At 40.4% G+C, this 20,399-nt stretch overlaps 1 protein-coding gene across 7 annotated transcripts in view; it reads left to right on the forward strand.

Annotated features, from left to right (window-relative positions):
* Window positions 1-20,399, forward strand: part of DIXDC1 (DIX domain containing 1) — a 74,742-nt gene that overhangs the window by 50,161 nt on the left and 4,182 nt on the right. For all 7 annotated transcript variants that reach the window (XM_082476870.1, XM_082476869.1, XM_082476871.1 and 4 more), the window contains 11 exons: window positions 1,166-1,219; window positions 2,895-2,945; window positions 5,031-5,135; window positions 5,496-5,549; window positions 6,022-6,114; window positions 6,195-6,266; window positions 6,934-7,023; window positions 7,370-7,531; window positions 8,049-8,115; window positions 18,625-18,730; window positions 19,668-19,776. In XM_082476870.1, the coding sequence (XP_082332996.1) occupies window positions 1,166-1,219; window positions 2,895-2,945; window positions 5,031-5,135; window positions 5,496-5,549; window positions 6,022-6,114; window positions 6,195-6,266; window positions 6,934-7,023; window positions 7,370-7,531; window positions 8,049-8,115; window positions 18,625-18,730; window positions 19,668-19,776 (963 nt within the window). The remainder of the gene's footprint in view (window positions 1-1,165; window positions 1,220-2,894; window positions 2,946-5,030; window positions 5,136-5,495; window positions 5,550-6,021; window positions 6,115-6,194; window positions 6,267-6,933; window positions 7,024-7,369; window positions 7,532-8,048; window positions 8,116-18,624; window positions 18,731-19,667; window positions 19,777-20,399) is intronic.

A 20,399-nucleotide genomic window follows, 5' to 3' on the forward strand; every position in this document is an offset into this window, starting at 1 on the left:
TATCTGGGGCCAAGATCCTGTGCTTTCTCATCCTGAGTCTCCTCAGAGGTGGCTGCAGCAGTTGACTGCTAGATGCGGGCATTCTTTGTTTCCACCCTGAGTTCCCTCAGGGCTCACCGCCCGGGCCATTGTCCTGCGGTGGCTTGATGGCTGTCTTTATTTATTGATTTGGCAGGTGGCATTCTTAGTTCACATCCCCTTTGAAGCTTCTCTTTTTCTGCCTGTGCCTTAAATGTTGCTGCTCCTCAGGGTTCCACTCTGGGCCCTCTTCTGTCTTGTCCATTCACCTGGGTAATACCTGCTGCCATGGCTTCACTTGCTTTCCACCTGTCTCATATGTTGCCTCTCAAATATTTATTTCTAGCCTAGCTCTCTCCATGGAGTTCTACATTTATAAATGCAACATGCACCTGCCTGTTGATTATCTCCACTATATGCCCCATAAGCATCTCAATTTCAATGAGTCCTAAATTAAATACCTTTCTCTTCCTTCTCTCCCCACCCCCAAAACTACTTGTCTTTTAGGTTTCTGTTCTTTATCACTATCCATCTACCCAAATACCTGAAACAAATCTGAATCTCGTCCTGGAATCCTTTGCGGCCCTTCCCTCTATATCCAGTTAGTCACCAAGTTTTTCAGTATACTTTTAAAATATCTTCATCCAGTTTTCTCCATCCTCACAGCTACTACTTTAATTTCAGGCCTCCATCCAGTATTCCGGTGGCCTTCTAACTGTTTTTCCTGATTCCTCTCCTGTCCTCCTCTAATTCATTTTCCATAAAACAGCAAGAATAATTTAACTTCAAAGCAGATTTTGTTTTGTCGTCCCTTTGCCTAAAACTTTTCATCAGTTCCCCGTTGCCCTTACTGGCCTTCATGATCCTGCTCCGTTTTCCTCTCGAGCCTCGTCTCTTGTCATTTCTCTTTCCACTTGCCCAGCCCCTGCACACAACACACACATATTCATTCTAAACTTTATCCACATTCATCTACTCGCACCACCCCGGCCATGTGCATCACTGGAGGGCAGGGACTGTTTCCTGTTCTTTGCAGCCACTGTACAGGGCTAGCATCTAGTAACTGCTCAATACATAGTTGTTGAATGAACGCCCTCTGAATTTTACAGCATAGGTACATAACCATCTCTTTTTGCCTTACATTCAGATTATAATCCAAAGTCGTCTGGATCAGAGTATGGAGGAGAATCAGGACCTAAAGGTATGTCAGGAAATGTACATTTTGCCCTTTGAAAAAAATTTACGGGACTATTACACACCAACTTCAGAACAGTAATGGGGAGCAGGGAAGGATGCAGACTCAAGACTTTGGCTGTATCTGTATTATGTCTTTAATTGAAAGAGAGAGATATGTCCTAAGTATGGCAAAAAGGTAATACCTTTTTAATCTCAGTGGTTAGTGATAGGTATCTATGTCGTTATTGCTTATACCTTTCTGTATATTTGAAATGTTTCATATTGTTTATCTTTTTAATTAAAATAAACAGTGGATCTAATATCAATATGGTCATTTTTAAAATAATTGACATAACATTATATTAGTTTCAGGTGTACAACATATTGTGAAATAACCACAATAAGCCTAGTTAACATCTGTCACCATACATAGTTACAGATTTTTTTCTTGCGATGAGAACTTTTTTTTTATTAATTAATTAATTTATTTATTATTTTTAAATTTTTGGCTGCGTTGGTTCTTCGTTGCTGCGCGCGGGCTTTCTCTAGTTGAGGCGAGCGGGGGCTACTCTTCATTGTGGTGCACAGGCTTCTCATTGTGGTGGCTTCTCTTGTTGAGGAGCATGGGCTCTAGGCGCATGGGCTTCAGTAGTTGTGGCGTGTAGGCTCAGTAGTTGTGGCTCGCGGGCTCTAGAGCACAGGTTCAGTAGTTGAGGCGCACAGGCTTAGTTGCTCCGCGGAATGTGGGACCTTCCCGGACCAGGGCTCGAACCCGTGTCCCCTGCATTGGTAGGCGGATTCTTAACCACTGCGCCACTAGGGAAGACCCCTAGTATGGTCTTTTTTTAATGAACACTTTGCAAAATTCTTTTAGTTCAGTGGGTCTTAGCTTTTTTGAGGCCATAAGTATATGACGACAGCCATTAACCCTCTCTCCAGAAATTTGCATGAAAGCACACACACCCACTCACTGACTTGAATTTTGATTGGAGTAACTTTGGAGCCCATCTGTGGAGTCCAGGTCAAGAATCCCCATTTTAGATATGTTAATTCCAAACTCTTGATGGGCTGCAATAGGAAAAGAAGACAGTACAGTCTGAGTCGTGGGTGTTCCTCTCCTATAATCTCTTTCCTAGTAACAATCATAATCTGTTGTATGGGAGGGTTAACTAAGTATTTTATTATTGGGCTAAATGTGTTTTTGTTTGGTCCATAAAGAATAATATGCTCTTCGAGAACAGAAGCACTCTAATCCTTTCTGAACATTAAAAATGAAGATAATTATTTCATGAAATTGGGGGTAGCCATATTAAGATATGATCATATATTTCGGTGAGAGGGATTTAGATTGTTATGATTTATGATTAAGTTTCCCTGTCGGCGAGGATTGCTAAATATAGGAATGAGAACCTATGGGAATGTATGGTATCTTATTTCTTGGCAAGAAAGCATGGGCAGTTGAGCCTGAACAACTGGGCAGCTGAGCATGGATGCCACAGGGTAGAATGGGATGGGTCCTGTTTGTTTCTGTGGGTCAGCCTTTACTGTTTACTAGAAGGCAGACCTGCACTCTGCCTCAGTGGAAGGTTGATTTTTCTTGGAATGGTTATCTGAGTTTTGTGTTCTTACTGACAGAATGAGGTAATGCTTCTGAAGCAGCCCAGATGCTACCATCTGATCTAACTATATTTGGTTTGCAGAAGGAGCTGCTGAAGTATAAACAAGAAGCCAGAAACTTACAGGGGATAAAGGTAAAAAGAAAGACATATAACTCTTTAAATAAACTCTCTACAAAGTAAAGCAGTCTGTGGATAAGAGTGGGTACTGGGGGGCTAGCTGGGTCCTATAGTCTTTTCTTGTGTACATCTGATGGGGCCTTTCGCAGGCTCTGTGCTACTAGTAAAGAGAGGGCTTTGTGGATGGGAAGTGAGACAGGTGGAGGAATATACCTCTGTTTTGCTGAGGCTTCTTTCTGGTGGTTATGACTCATGGTGCTGTCACTTCCCTCTGCCACCTTGACTGTTTCTATGTGTGAAAACAATCAGTTATTACAGTTTTCTTCAGTTTCAGTTTTTTTGTCAGTTTTCTTCAGTTCTAAGAAGAATATACTCTTAAACATTGTAATTTACTTAGGTTTTGAATAGTTAATGACATTCAAATGGTTTGAAGTTAAAAGGGTACAAAGGGATAATCCTTGAGAAGTCTGCCTTCCGGCCCTGTCTTCCCAGTCACCTAGTTCTCTTTCCTGGAGGCAACTTATCAGTTAGTACCAAATATGTATGTATGTAATTTTTCCCCAAATAATTACGTACTATAAATACAGTTTGACACGTTGCTTTTTTCACTTAGCAGTGTATCTTAGAGATCATTCTATTTCAGTACATAAAGACCTTAGTATTCCTGTATGTGTATATCGGATAGTTCATTTAATCAGTTCCTACTGATAGTCTTCTGGGTTATTTCCAGTCTTTTCCTAATACAAACAGTGATCTAGCTAATAATCTTGCTTATATGTTATTTCACCCAAGTAGGAGTGTATGTGCTGAATGAATACCTGGAAGTGGAAAAAGATGTTCTCAAGCTGCTGCTTTTCCCTCTCCTCTTCCTGTTACTCCCATTCATGGGCTAGACTAGGATATAACTCAGCAACGTTTTCCAGAGTATATTCTGTAGCCTTAGTCCTTTGAGATACTCCAGAAAACAGCATGTTTCATGCTCAAATAAAAAGCAGTGCTCTACGTGCTTGAAGAGTCACAATGAATAACAGCATATTAAAGGACCAGAGAAGGTCTGTCCTAAAGAGGTTGGCCTAAAAAAAGTTAGACTATTAACCACAGAAGTGCTTTTCCCCCCATGTAACACTTATTAACATCCCATGGAGCACACTTTGGGAAACATTCCTCTGCACCACTGGTGCCAAGGGCATCTTAGACCACCTTGCCATGTACTGTCATGGCAAGACAGCATAGTTAAGAATGGGCTCCCACATTTTCCAGAGCCTACACCATTTCTCTGCAGTCTGTAAAGAGAGAAAAATCTGGGCAAATCCCCTGGGATGCAGCTCCAGTCCATTAGTTCCATTTGAAGTCACCATGGTTGGAGGATTGTATCATAGCTGATCCTTTAAAATAAGTATGTACAACCCACCTTGTCTGAGGCCTGGTGGAAACCAAGATGGTCCAAGCTAAGAGAAAGATAGCCTAAAGCTTGTAGGATCCTATGAACTGGGAAGAGGAACCATCAGTCTAAGAACATTTCTGAACATGGAAATAGAATCCCAATCCTGGTCCAGACTAGGCACCGGAAGGCAGTGGAAGCAGGGCAGGAGCAGGGCTCTAGAAGGCAGGGTGGCAGTGATTCCAGGGCTCCTATATGAGCAGGGTGTCAGACAGTGACAGGGCCCAGCCCTCTAGGACAAAAAAGCTCATCTAGATTGAGTATTTATAGGCCCAAGATACAGAGAAGAAAGCCAGAGAGGGAGGAGGGATAGTGCATTGTCCAAGGTCACTGTCACGTAAGCAAGTGGTAGACGTGTAATTTGAGACTAGGTCTGCCTGATCCCAAAGGCCACTTATTCTTCCTCTAGGCCATGATGCTGTCAGCAACGCAGTGGAATGTAGGGGCAAGTAATGGATGGAGGAAAAAATCAGGTTTCCATCAGCTTGGTAGGACAATGGATGGGATTTTCCTTTAGATTCTAGTGTCCTGGAAGGGAACAGAAAAATTTCTGCTCATCTCCTTGTGGCAAGACCCTGTACTCTTTTTGTCTCCCAGTTTAGTGATAGCTGGCCGATTGATGCGTTGGGACCACAGTAGTGAGTGTGCTTTCTCCCCAGGATGCCTTGCAGCAGAGGCTGACTCAGCAGGACACGTCTGTCCTTCAGCTCAAACAAGAACTACTGAGGGCAAATATGGACAAAGATGAGCTGCACAACCAGAACGTGAGTTGAAAGAGTGAACTTGGACTTTATTGAGCCCCAGGTAGCAAAGTAGGATACAGTATAAAGTCCTGTTAGGTCTCTTCCCCATCAGACCCCTCTCTGTTCCTAGGTGAAAGCCCATGCCACACTGGCCTCGAGCCCTTCAACTTTGAGGGCACTGAGACACTGAGGCTGCCTTGTGGTTCTACAGTCTGATTATCTCACTGAAGATGTGAAGAGTGGCTGTGTGTTTTTACCATAGTCATGCCCTCTCTGTGCTGTAACTGCCAACATCAACTCCAGTTACTAAGTAGCTGGTTTCCTACTGGATTGGCAGACAATACTTCCACACCAATGAATTCTTTCTTACTCTTCTTGCAGGTGGATCTGCAGAGGAAGCTAGACGAGAGGAATCGGCTCTTGGGAGAATATAAAGTAAGAATGTATATCAGTTTGGAAGTTATTTCCATCTGACCTTTGGGGAACAGCCTATTGTTGCTGTTGTTCAAACAGCACTTAAGTACTCTGTTCTCATCCTTGCTTTCTGCAAGGAAATCCTTTTCTGAGTTCCCTTGATCCACTAACCCTGAAGGTAGATAGCATGGCTAGGAGCAAGAACACAGAACTAGGAGTCTGGAAACTGCACTTCAGTCTTAACCTTTACCTCTAGCATGGATGGCACGCAGTGGTCCTCCTGCTAATGGTAGTTCCCGTCCTCCTTCCCTTTCCCAGAACCCTTTGCTCCGTGTGAGGCTCCCATGGTATGTGACGTCTTCCCGTGCAGCTTGAGGAAAGGGCTGTTCCCTCTGAGGCTCTGCTTTCCTCAGGTGGAAACTGCGTCACAGCAGGTGAAGCGTTGGATGTCCTTGGCTCTGCCGTGCATCTGAAGGCTGTGTCTCTGTTGCAGAAAGAACTGGGGCAGAAGGACCGCCTCCTGAAGCAGTACCAGGCCAAGTTGGAGGAAGCACTTCGGAAGCTCTCTGAGGCCAGTTACCAGCAGGTGGGGACACGTTCCGCCACTGACTTTCCTGCCCCTGTGACCCGAACAAGTCCTTTTCTGATGGAGTGTCTGATTTGCAGGTGGATCTGGAACGGGAGCTGGAACACAAAGACGTCCTTTTGGCTCACTGTATGAAAAGAGAGGCAGAGGAGGTAACCTAGCACTCGGGGTCTCCCTCCCATGTTTACAAGGGCAAAGAGGGAGATTCTGTTATTGACTCAGGGCTGAACCAACACCACAGGTCAGTTTGTCAGGAGGCGATTTGGCGAGGCGGTTACAAGTGCAGGCTCTGGGATAAGAAAGTCTGGTTCCAGATTCCAGCTTTATTACTTTCTTACCATTGTGTACCTCCATTTGCTTCGCTTTTGAACCTTAGAAATAACGTTCATCTGGAAAATGACAGTGGCCTTCTCTGTCATTATGAAGAGTACATAAGATAACCCATTAAGTTACTAAACACAGTCCTGGTAGATCCACCTGGCACAGAGTTAGGCTCAAAAAATACTAGTCATTGTTCTTTTTTTTTTTTTTTTTTCTATTACTGAAGCAAAGGCAGGAGGTGCTGGAACAGCATTCTCAGGCCCTCCAGGGGCCAGGCAGGGGCTAGGTTGGGGCCTCCAGGCGAGCTTTTCATTTTGTTCACTCTGCATTCAGCAGTGCCTTCTGAGTGTCAAGTATTGGTGATATAGCAGTGAACAAAAGGGAAAAAAATCTCTGCACTGTGTCAGGAGGTGACCAGTGTAAAGAGGAAAAATAAGGCGGGACATCTCACTTTGGAATTCTCCATTATACAAGCATCATTTCTTCTTGCCGCTATAGGTGACCCACTGCAGCAGTCACAACCCTCAAAGCAATGGTTTTCTCCTTCCAGTGGCAGGAAAAGGAGCTGCTTCAGTCACTCACAGAGGGGTAGGTGCTTAGGATTTGAGTACAGACTTGCCACTTCCAGCCAAAACCAGAAGAGTACCCTAGCCATGGTCAGTGGAGTAGGCCTTTCATATCCCCATTCCCCAATTCTTGCATCTGTTGGGTGTGTAAAGTTGTGAGGCACTTGCTATCCAAAATTAAGAGTTAGTGGACAAACGGTGGGCTTGTATCTGTGGAGGAAAATTTTCTACAGTTTACACCTCCTCCCTCAAAAATAAAAGATCTCTTCTGGAAACCTCTCCCCTGTATCTTCTTAAGCCCAGCAGCTGGGATGTGGTTAATGACATGGCAGCGTGCCGTGCCAGCAGCACCCCGTTTTTGCCCACAGAGCAGCGACCTGCAGCTTGTTCGGGATGCCCTCCGCAGCCTGCGCAACAGCTTCAGTGGCCACGACCCTCAGCACCACACCATCGACAGCCTGGAGCAGGGCATCTCCAGCCTCATGGAGCGCCTGCACGCCATGGAGACCCAGAGGAAACAGGACAGAAGGGTAACCCTCTTTCGGTGGTGTTTCTCTTATTCCCCCAAAGAAGCTTGGTCTTATCAATTTTAATGCAGATGAAGGCAGTGCTAAGATATAAGACCCTGCTGCAGGTTGCAGTTGCTTTTCTCTCTGGTTTTCCTCTCTGGGGAGCTGATTGTTCATCATGGTATGACAGTCCAGGGAGGGAGTTCACGGGTAACTCTTGCTCTTGGCAACTGTGTAACTGTCTAAGGAATTGTGGTTCTTGACCCACAGGTGTCCCTTTACTGCTTATTCTCTGTCCTCTTCCCCCCCGAATGAACTTGGCATTACATATGGGAAATATATGGGGAAAACTTTGGAAACTAAAAAGCTTTTTATAAATGTACATTTTTATTGTTAGGATAAACATGTCCAATTTTATATACTGCGGAAAAAGAGGTGGTAGAAAAGTATATATTTTAGGTACACTTTTAGGATTTAAATTTCTTGGTTGAATTCTCCCACTGATTATAACTCTTGTGATTTTTGTGTGGCTCCCCAGGTTCGGGGCAAGTCACCCAGAACTCAAGCAGTTAGTGAATACCGGGAGTCCTGGCCCCCTAATTCAAGTAAGTACTCATTATTGCTCAGTAAGGACTCCTAGCATATTAGATCAGAAACTTAGTATTTTTTATGCTACTGATATTTTGGGGATAGAGTTTTTCTTGTAGTACTTCACTCTTGTAATACGTTGTTTCTGTAGCAATACTAGAATTGAGATATTTCTAGGACTGTGAAGACCCATAACATCATCATCACCACCACCATTACCCCAAGTACCATTTGGCCACGTGCAAGGTGCTGCTGATTCAGAGAGGCTAAAATATCTTAAATAAAATATCTTTGGAAATATACAAGCTCAAAATAGTTACACCAAGCAAAGCAAAATATAAAAAAACAAACACACATACAAATCACCCTAAAGTTCCAAATAGCACAGAAAATTTCCAGTTCTTCCTAGAGGCAAGAAGTTTAATTTCTTTGTGGACTTTCATTAAAACTTTGAATGCATAGGTCATTCAGTTTGTTTTAACCTGCCCTGTGCCCACTCATTACATCTTTTTGCCTTGTTAATTCTGACAGGTTGGAAATCTACCCTGCCTAGTAATTTCTATTTTACTTTGTATCTTACCTTTTGGTCTAATAGCATTCACATTTTCTTACCTTTTATAGTTTACCCAGGCCTAATCTAAAAGTATCTAAATAATAATTTATAAAAACCAAATAGTTAAAGGCTGACCATACCAGATTTATATGTTAAATATATAATTTTTAAAACCACATTAATAAACAAAATCTAAAGTAAAACATTTAAAGCATTTGCACAAATATGAAAGGTAAAATTTTTTTTGTAGAGTAGATAAGATAGCATTCTCAAGCCTCCAGATATCTTTTCCTCTTGAATGAGACCTTTACACTGGGAATGAAACAGATTATGTTAGTACCAAAATTAGTTTCAGTTTCTTTTTCTAACATTGTTTTGACCCAGTCATTTCTGTTTTCTTGATAGGGTTTTTATTTTATTGTTATCCTCTTCAGTACTTCCTTTAGGTTAGTATAAACTGCCAGTGTACGTAGGCTAAATATTTGGAAATTCTTTTTCAGACGTCTAATAAATTTCTCCCTCCCTGGAATAATTCTCTTGTGTATATGAATTACTTATTTAAAATACTACAAATAAATTCAGAGCTTCTTATAAACTAGGGTGTTAATCTAATATCTATATTTACAAATAAGCTGAAATGTCTCTCATCTAGAAATACAAACACTTGTGTAACTTGCTAGCCCTCTAGCTACTGGCTTACTTCTCTTATTCCCCTATGTCAAACTTCTTGAAAGAATAGTCTGCAATTGCTCTTTTTTCATCCTTACTTCCCATTCAATTCTTAATCTACTTTTACTTAGTTACTCCACTTAGTGTTCTTTTTGTTGGATCACTGTTGACTTTCTCGTTGCCTAATCAAAGTGGTTACTTTTCACACCTTATCTTCCATAGACTTTTCAAAAGCATTTACTATTCTTGAACAGTCTTCTTCTGGAAACATTTTTCTCCTTTAACTTCACTACCAACCAGTTATTCATTCAACGGATATTTACTGAGCATCCATTATGTAGCACCCTTGTTAGACACTGGAGGTATAGAGATGAACAAGATGGACTTGGTACTTGCCCTCACTGGATTGTAGTCTCATGAACTAGATACAACCTCCTCTTCTTCTCCTTCTCTGTCTAACCCTTGAATGTGCCCTGAGAGTCCACTAAGGTCTAGACTTAGGTCTCATATTCTTTATAGGTGATCCCTTCTACTTCCATGGCTTCAACTACTCTTGTGTGCCAATTATTCTTAAACTTTCATCTCTAACTCCAAACCTTTTCTGAGCTTCAGGCCTATATTTTTGAATGCCAACTGGATATCTCTGTAGATTGAAAGGCACTTCAAACTCATGTGCAAAACTGGACACAAAACAATAGAGTGGGAAAAAGATGGAGTATAGAATCAAACAGATCTGGGATGCACTTGTAGCTATCAGCAGAGTATATCATGGGCAAGACTATTAATTAATGTATTTTAGTTTTCACATTTATGTAATGGAGATAATCGTGAAGGATTATGAGCATTAAATACAATATTATATGCAAATAATCTGGTGTTGCATGTGGCATGTGAGATATGTAAGGCTATGCTCTTTCTCCTTTTCACTACAGTCAAATCTCCTAAAAGAGTAATCTTCTCTCTGAACCCACGTCCTGTCTTGCCATTTACTCTTAAGGAAAAACAACAACAATAATTATTTAAAAAGTAATACAGTAGACTAGTGGAATAGAATTGAGAGTTCAGATAAAACCCATACATCTATGATCATTTGACCAGCAAATAGTATCTTCAATAAATGGTGTCGGGACAACTGATATACACATGCAAAAGAATAGAGTTGGACCGCTACCTCACACCATGTACAAAAATTAACTCAAAGTGCATTATTGACCTAAACACAAGAGTTAAAACTATGAAGCTCTCAGAAGAAAACACAGGGGGGAATATTCATGACCTTGGATTCTTAGACATCAAAAGAATGAAAAAAATAGAAAAATTGGACTTCATCAAAACTGAAAACTATTTTGCATCAAAGGACATTAACAAGAAAGTGAAAAGACAACCAGAATAGGAGAAAATATTTGAAAATCATATATCTGATAAGGGCCTAGGATGAACAATATATAAAGAACTCTTACAGCTTAATAACAAAAGACAGAAAAATCTGATAACAAATGGGCAAAGGACTTGAATAGACATTTCCCTAAAGAAGATAAATAATTGACCAATTAGCACATGAAAATATGCTTAAAATCATTAGTTATTAGGGAAATGTAAACCAAAACTAGAGTGAGATACCATTTCATGCCTACTAGGTGGTTCCAAAAAAATGGAAAATAACAATTGTTGGTAAGGATGTGGAGAAATTGGAACCCTTATACATTGCTGGTGGGGATGTAAAATGGTACAGCCACTGTAGAAAACACTTCAGTGGCTCTTCAAAGAGTTAAACATAGAATTACTATATGACCTAGCAATTCCATTTCTAGGTATATACCCAAAAGAATTAAAAGCAAGTGTTCAAAAAAAGAAAACTTGTACACATATGTTCATAGCAGAATTATTCACAATAGCTAAAAGGTGGAAGCAAGCCAAATGTCCATCAGTTGATGAGTGGATAAACAATTTCTTATATATGCATACGATGGAATATTATTCAGCCATAAAAAGGAATGAAGTACTGATACCTGCTAAAACATGGATGAACCTTGAAAATGTTAAGTGAAAGATGCCAGACACAAAAGGGCACAATTTGGATGGATCCTTTTATATGAAATGTCCAGAATAGGAAAATCCATAGAGACAGAAAGCAGAGTATATTAGATAGATGTCAGGATTAGGAAGGGAGTGACTGTTTAATGGGTACAAGATTTCTTTTAAGGATAATGAAAATGTTCTGGAACTAGATAGTGATGATTACACAACACTGTGAATGTACTAAATGCCACTGAATTGTACACTTTAAATGGTTAAAATGGTGAGTTTTGTGAATTTTACCTCAATTTTTAAAAAGTGAATTTTAAAAAAGACCTGGAAGGAGACTTGTTCCTATGCTAACAGAAAGAGAAGGTTGAATAGTCTAAAATACCATAACTTTCTTGAATCCATCAGAGAGATGAAATCAGAGGGTGGCTAACTAGCCAGAAATGTAAACAGGTTCTTCAGTGGACAGATAGGATACAGCACTTGCTCACTTGTGGCAGAGCATAGGAGCAAGATGGGACCACCATACAAACAGCTAAGATTTTAATGAATTGTGAAAGGCTGAGCAGAGAGTATAGGAACCCTGGGGGCCATGAATGCAAGAATAGTTTGCACCTACTTGCTGACTCTTCCATCGACTTCCATTTGGGTGCTTATGACAAAGATTTGTTGTGGGAACAGAGTCTAGAGAAAACCTGTTTTGGTGGTGGAGGCCCAGAGGAGGGGAGCACCTGTCACTGCTGGAAAAATGTGAAGCCCCATCTGGACCTTTGTCCCTTAAAGAACAAAAGTCTTAAGCCACTAAGAAAGGGCAGCAAATTCTGTTGCCCCTCCCTCCCTTTCCCAGGCAAAGGTGAAGACCTATTTCAGCTAGGGGGAAGAAAATAGAATGAAAGCACTCTGTACCCCAGGGGAGTGGCAGGAAACTGTATTGGGCTCAGATCAGTAGAGGTTGCCTACCACTGGGGAAAGAGTAGGATCACTGAGAAAGCCCCACCCTCAAGACTGAGGTTGGATCATGACAACAGAGAAGCCCCCCTCATCCCTCACCACCAGATGAGCAAGTACCGGGTAAGAAGCAATAGCAGTCTGCCTCTGTGGGAGGGGCACACGTGTGAAGAGACTGACTTCTCTTCACACGGCACAGGCACACAAGTAAAGTCTAAAGTTGAGGGTGGAGCAGGAACATTGAGGGAAAACCCTCCAGCAAACCAGCTGCCTTCCTAAACATAACCCTAGAGAAATTTGAAGGTGATGGCGTGCTGAAAGTAACCTTAACAAAAATCCCAATCCCAGCTCAAATCCTGACTAGATTGGCTTAGCTGTCCCCACCAATGGCCGGGAAGTACAAGCAGTGTGCCCATTTCTAGACATAAACCTTTTTTACCTTAGTCTCTACTGTCTTACACATGATGTCTGATAGTCAATAAAAAATTATGAGGCATCCAAAGAAGCAAGAAAAATATAAGCCACTGTCAAGAGTCAATAAGCATCTATTCAAGAGTAGACTCAGATATGACTAGGATGTTGAAACCATCAGAAAAGGAATTTTTAAAAACTGTGTTAATGGCTGAAGTAAAAATGTTAATATAATGCATGTACAGGTGAGGAATTTTAGCAAAGATATGGAAATTATGAAAAGGAGTCAAATGGAATGTTAGAAATAAAAATAAATATTACAAAGATGAAGAGTGCCTTCAGGGACTTCCCTGGTGGTGCAGTGGTTAAGAATCTGCCTGCCAATGCAGGGGACACAGGTTCGAGCCCTGCTCTGGGAAGATCCCACATGCTGTGGAGCAACTAGCCCCTGTGCCACAACTACTGAGCCTGCGCTCTAGAGCCCCCGAGCCACAACTACTGAGCCCGTGTGCCACAACTACTGAAGCCCACTTGCCTAGAGCCCATGCTCGGCAACAAGAGAAGCCGCCACAATGAGAAGCCTGTGCACCGCAATGAAGAGTAGCCCCCGCTCACCACAACTAGAGAAAGCCCGCGTGCAGCAACGAAGACCCAACACAGCCAAAAATAAATTAATTAATTAATTTTTTAAAAAAAGTGTGCCTTCAGCAGGTTCATCAGGGTCATCAGAAGACTCAACACAGCTAAGGAAAGAATCAGTGAACTTGAAGATAGGTCAATAGAAATTACCCAAACTGCAATACAAAAAGAGAAAGAGTAGGAGAGAGGAAAAAACAAACAACCCAGAGCATCCAGTAGTTGTGGGACAATATCAAATGGACTAAGATACGAGTAATTAGATCCCTGAACAAGAAGAGATAGAACAGGGCAGAAGAAGTATTTGAAGAGATAAAGGCCAATTATTTTCCAGAAATGCTTAAAAACATCACACTACCGATCCAAGAAGTGCTGAACATTCCAAGAAGTATAAATAGCAAGAACAACAACAAAAGAGTCAAATTGCTGAAAATCAAAGAAAAGAGAAAATCTTGAAGGTAACCAGAGAGGGGGAAAATTATTACATACAGAAGAACAAAGATGAGAATTACAGATTTCTTATCAGACCTTGCAAGTTATAGGATAGTGGGGGGACATTTTTAAAGTACTGAAAGAAAAAAAACTAGAATTCTATAAAAAGCTAGAATTCTGTAGCTAGAGAGTATATATATTTTTTTACACAAAACCAAGAGAATTCATTACAAGCAGACTTGCACTGCAGGAAATGTTAAAGGAATTTCATCAGACAGGAAGAGTATGATACGAAAGAAACTGGGAGATGCAAAAAGAAGTGGTTAAAATGAAGGTAAATATAAAGGACCTTCTCCCCCTTATTTTTAATTGCTCTAAGAGATAACAGGCTGTTTAAAGCAAAAAATATATTGATGTATTACTGGTTTATGCCATATGTGAAAGTAAAATGTATGACAATAATACAGAGATTGGGGTGGAGGAATTAGGACTCTACTGTTGTCACTTCTGTAGTTCTTACATTACATGTGATGCAGTAAATATCATTTGAAAGCTGACTGACTAATTAAAGATGTGTATTTAAATCAAAGAGCGACCACTAAATTTTTAAAGAATTAAATAAAAAAATTAATAGTGGAGATAAAAAGGAATTGTAAAAATACCCAATCCAATAGGAAAAAAAGTAAAATATCTCATTATTTAAAATATAGTTTACATGTTGAAATGGTGTATCCAAACTGAGAATCTAAACACACTGGGCTTTGAAGACAATACCAAAATATATACATGTACACATACATATATACATATATATATACATACAGATATACATATATATACATACATACACATACACACATACACACTCCAAAGGCGAGGAGAAAAAGAGGAGAAAAGAGAAAAGGAACAAAAAACATGGAACAAATAGAAACAAGGGAGATGATAGATTTTAAAAATAATCTGGTTTTTATTACATAGTTTATTACCACTTACAAAATTATTGTTTATCAGCATCATATTAACTGGGAAGCAGCCTTGTTTGATGGGGAAAACATAGCTCAACATTGTGAAGATGGTTCATTCTCCCCAAATGATCTATAGCTTCATGCAATTCTAATAAAAATCCTATCAGACTTTTCGTAGATATAAACAAGTTGATACTAAAATTTAAATGGATGAGACTAGAATAGTTCAAAAAAAAAAGTTGAGAAAAAATAAAGTAATTGAAGGGCCACACTACCTGATTGCAAAACTTAACTATAAAGTTAGAGTAATCAAGACAGTGCAGTATAGGTGAATGGATAGACACATAGGTCATTGGAACAGAGTAGAAAGTTCAGAAATAGACTTACTTATATTTGGCCAGTTGATTTTCAACAACAGTGCAAAAACTATTTGATGACAAAAGGATAGGCTTTTCAACAAATGATTCAGAAAAAGAGCGTTGACCCATACCTCATACCATATACAAAAAATCAACTCCAAATGGATCATAAACCTAAACTTAAAAGCTAAAACTGATTTGTGATGCCTTTTAAAATCATGTATTAAATTTACACACACATGTATACACAAGGCTATGTTTCTGGGTCGTTTATTCTCTGAGGTTTTTGTATATGATTTTTATAGTATTGTCACCCTGAAACAGCAATTATCATTTTATCACATGAGTTAATGTTGAGTAAGACTGTTTTTCCCTCATTAATCTTTTTCTGTTTTACTCAAAAAGTCTGTGTGATCCAACTCAGCCTTCTTCATTAGTCACCTGAAGCTCCTCTCACTAATGTCATCAATGACCTGTTTACCAAACCTGTCTTTATCTACTAGACCTCTGTGTGGCATTTGACATACTCTTACCTTCAAATTCACCTAAAATGTGTACATAACATTTTGTCGGTCAGCTTGGGCTGCCATAACAAAATACCATAGACTGAGTGACTTAAACAACAGAAATTTATTTTCTCACAGTTACGGAGGCTGGAAGTCCCAAGATCAGGATGCCATTGTGGTCAGGTTCTGCTGAAGGAGGACTTTCTTCTTGGCTTGCAGATGGCTGCCTACCTGCTGTGTCTTCACGTGGTGGAGACAGAGCGCTCTGGTGTCTCTTCCTCTTCTTATAAGGGCACCAATTCTATGGGATCAGGGCTCCACTCTTATAACCTCATTTAACTTTAATCCCTCCTCAAAGGCGCTATCTGTAATACAGTCACATGGGAGTCTAGGGCTTCAACATATGAATTTGGGGAGGACACAACTGAGTCCATAGCAATATTATTTTCATATTTTATTTTATTATATTATAACTGTTTTGCTATTTTACCCCACAAGACTCTGAGCTCCTTAATGGGTGGGAATTGTACCTAGTTTATTTTTGTATCTCTAGTACTTGATACATAATAGGCACCCAGTAAACATTTTAAATGGATGACACTTCTGTTCCCCTATATTAGGTACTGGTAACTACCATGCATCTGTTTTCCTAGATCATAAATCTTAGTTATTTTTCCCTTTCCCTTTTATCTTGATGTTCAACTATATCCAAAGTACTAAGACTTTTACCTTCTAAAGGTCTCTCAAATCCATCCCTTGTCTAGCTCCAGGGCTATATCTTACCCTTCCTCATCTTTCAGATTATTTTAATTGCCTCTTTATGGGATTACTGTTTCCAGAATTTGTCCCATCCAACCCATACTAGACCCATTCTTGCTGCTAGACTGACCTTTCTAAAATGCCAGTCTGATTGTATCACTTCCTTTTAATATCTCCCCAGAGCTTAAGACTAATATCTAAACATCTTAGCCTGGCGGAGTCGTTTGTGATCTGGCCCTGCTTACTTTATTATCCTCATCTTCCATTAATTACTTCCCAATGTATTACTTACACTCCAGCCTTACTAGTTGACTTTCAGTTTTATAAATACATGATCCATCCGTTTTCATGCCTTTACAAGTATCCTTCATTCTGGGAATGCCCTTTCCAACTTCTGTATCTGATATATTTTTTAGGTGCTTTGTTTAACAATTCTCCAACTATGGGACCTTTCTGACCTCTTCCAGGTAGAATTAACTGCTCCATCTTCAGTCTTCTTGTGCAGTTTGTACCAATCTGATTTTAGTGTACTGTAATTATTTATTATCATACCTGTCATCTATACTGGACTGTGAAATCTTTGAGGTCAGAGACATATAATTAATTTTATATTCTCAAAATCTAGTGCATGGTAAGTGCTCAGTAAATGTTTGTTGAATGAATGAGTGAAAGGATCAATCATAAATTTAATGATAAAAGGGAATATTTTATTTTATTAAAAAGCCAGTGTGTGCCAGGCCCTGTTCTAAGTGCTGGAGTCAAAGGAACATCGTGGCATGTAGGTTTCAATAATTGGCATTCTTTGAAAAAAATTCTGAAAACTGATTGATTGCGGTGCAAAGAGAGAATGTTCCCTTGTCTTTCTCTCCTGTATTATTCATCCCTCCTACTTCCTTATTTTAAACCCCTTCCTAGGGAATTCCCTGGCCGTCCAGTGGTTAAGACTCCAACCTTTCAATGCCAAGGGCCCTGTTTTGATCCCTGGTTGGGGAATTAAGATCCCACAAGCCATGCTGTGCGGCCAAAAAATCAAAAACAAAAACCAAAAAACCAAAAAACCCCTTCCTAGAACTGCTCTCTGGTGGCTGCCTGTTTGATTGGGATCAATGCCTAGAATAAATGAAGAAAACGTGTAGCTGGAATTGCAGGAGATATTTTAATAAAAGTTTAATTATTGTTTTTGGTCCTTGTGATAAAAGTTTTTAATTGGTCTTTTCTTCTATTCTCTTAAAGTCATAATCACAAATAACTCGTTGATTAAATTTTTCCATAAGTACCTATACAAAGAATAGAGACAAGATATGGATTAAGAAATTTGAGTTAAAAACCACAGGCACCAGGCTTCCCTGGTGGAGCAGTGGTGAAGAATCCGCCTGCCAGTGCAGGGGACATGGGTTTGAGTCCTGGTCGGGGAAGATCCCACATGCCGCAGAGCAGCTAAGCCTGGGTGCCACAACTACTGAGCCTGTGCTCTAGAGCCCGGGAGGCACAACTACTGAGCCCGCGAGGCTAGAGCCCGTGCTCCGCAACAAGAGAAGCCATTCCAATGAGAAGCCCACGCATGGCAACGAAGAGTAGCTCCCGCTCACCGCAACTAGAGAAAGCCTGCATGCAGCAATGAAGACCCAACGCAGCCAAAAATAAATAAATTTATTAAAAAAAAAAAAAACAACCACAGGGACCAACACATATAGATCCTATGTAGCTAAGGGATAAAAGTAGACTTTTTGCCTTTTAGACTGGAAATATAAGGCCTCTTGGAATCTGAGTTTCTACGGTTACTTTGCTCCTGTGTTTCTTGTTCCTAATCATTTGTCTTTTCATGAAGTGCATGTGCATTCTCTACCACTGACCTCCGCAGGTCAGTTTCCCAGAGGAGTTTCCCAGTGCCTTCTGCAGCTCCTGCTGTGTGTCCATTCTGCCCTAGCTGAAATCTTGCCTGGCTTCTCTGACCTCTTTTGAGTCTTGGCAACAGTGCCTGTCAGAACAGTTGCTGTTCCCCTGCTAGAATCAGCTGGGACGGGTGAGAAATGATGGTCCTTGTGATAGCATCCATGTCCGAAGCACCTCTTGTCTTAGTGGCCCCAGTGGTGACCTCCTGTGGGTCACACACCCTGTGGACAAGGTGTTTGGCAAGAGTGTGAAAACTGTGCTATGACCTCAGGCAGCTTCATTCTCCTAGGACATTTTGAATAAACTAGAAATGATGGGTTGTTGGAAGCGAATTGAATGTTCTGACCACAAAGTCTCTCTCTGATTGCAGAGTTGCCTCACTCACAGAGCTCTCCGACTGTCAGCAGCGCCTGCACGAAGGTGCTCTATTTCACTGACCGGTCACTTACACCCTTCATGGTCAATATACCAAAGAGGTGAGATTCTGGGATCATTATTTCTCCTTTAAAAAGGACAGGAAGGCAGAATCATTAGTTACTGCCCATCTAACCAGCTGTAAGGTGTTTGAGAAGCAGTGTAGTGAGAAGGGCACAGGAGATAGAGATTCAAGTTCTAGTTTCACCACTAACCAGTGGCATTACAAGGTACAGACACAATAATAGTGCTTCCAATCCTGATATGCAAAGATGCTCCAAGTTAGGAATAACAGTTTTTTAAGTGTTCAAAATAGCTTCTGCTGATAGCTTTGGATTACAGCCTGGCATTCCAGGGCTACTTATTACTCATTGATCTTTGTTACTATTTGATGACTGCAGCTAACCTATGCAGAATTCATGTTAAAAACCTTCAAACACTCCGTTAATATACTCCCCTCTAAGGTAAATGGCTTTGAAATAAAGATTTTTAAACTCTGGAACCAACTGCTGAGAGAGGTGATAAGATTTCCCTTTCCCAAAGAGTCTTGCTTGGTTTGTGTTAGAGGGGAGCTTTCTGAAGTACAGATGGTGATACTTGATTTAATTCTACCAGCCTATAGAAATGGAATTGTTGCAAAGAAGGAAATCAAGAGAACTTAGACATATTGATAGTTTAACAAATTAGATTTCAGAGACTTTGTGTCTTATTTTCAGAGTAAAACAGAAAAAAAGGAATTTGGCTGCTGCCAAAGCAATAAATCTATTTTAAATTCTCAGATCAACCCATTTGTAATGCCATTTTCATTCCCTAATAGTGACTGGCTCCCTAACTTCTGCTGTTTCAGAATCCTCTGGGTTATCAAGGGTGGTGACCTAACAAGGCCACGCTGTTTCTGCCTCCAGAGACTTTGGCAGGGGCCTGGATTTAAAGCTAACATCTTATCTTTCCAACCTACTGATAAACAGTCTATTTTAGTGTTCTCTCTTTTTGTTGCAGGTTGGGGGAGGTGACACTGAAGGATTTTAAAGCAGCTATTGACCGGGAGGGAAATCATCGGTATCACTTCAAAGCACTGGATCCTGAGTTTGGCACTGTCAAGGAGGAGGTACAGAATCCACAGGGAGTCTGGGTGGTATTGTTGGTTGTTCTTGAACCCCGAAGACTTCTACTCAAGGACTAGTACCCAGAAGTACCTCAGTTCCCTAACCAGGTCAGAGGAGTTTCCCAGTGCCTCCGACCAGTTGATTACTCTAGACTGAGAAGGTTCAGGGAACGGCCCAAGAAGTTGATAGCTTCTTTAGTTCAAGGTCTTAATCACTCTGATCAAACTTGGATAGAATTTTTATTTTAAAAAGGAAAAAGTTTTGTTAGGGAAAATAAAGAACCTACATTGAACAAAAGCTTGGCTTTGCAAGAGTCTCTTTTCTATCTGTAGCCAAACCTTAGAAAACTTTCTGCTTCCTATGTAGAGCAAAATAAACAAACTGTCATGAATATATGAAACTGTATATTGTGGTGGTAGTTTCTCATATAATGAAAATGAGGAAATTCTGCAAAGTCATCTATGCTTATTCTCAACTCCTTGACTATTTTCTTAGCTTACACTTCTCTTTATAATACATCTGCCAAAAACAGACCTTTTTTGTTTTTTTTTTTTGAAAGAGAGTTCTGAGTCATGACTTATTACGAGTGGTCTCATAGTGGTTACAGAATGAAAACGGTTGGAAA

The sequence above is a fragment of the Balaenoptera physalus genome, assembly GCF_965194825.1.
Source record: "Balaenoptera physalus genome assembly, chromosome: 10".
Classification (NCBI taxonomy): Eukaryota; Metazoa; Chordata; class Mammalia; order Artiodactyla; family Balaenopteridae; genus Balaenoptera; species Balaenoptera physalus.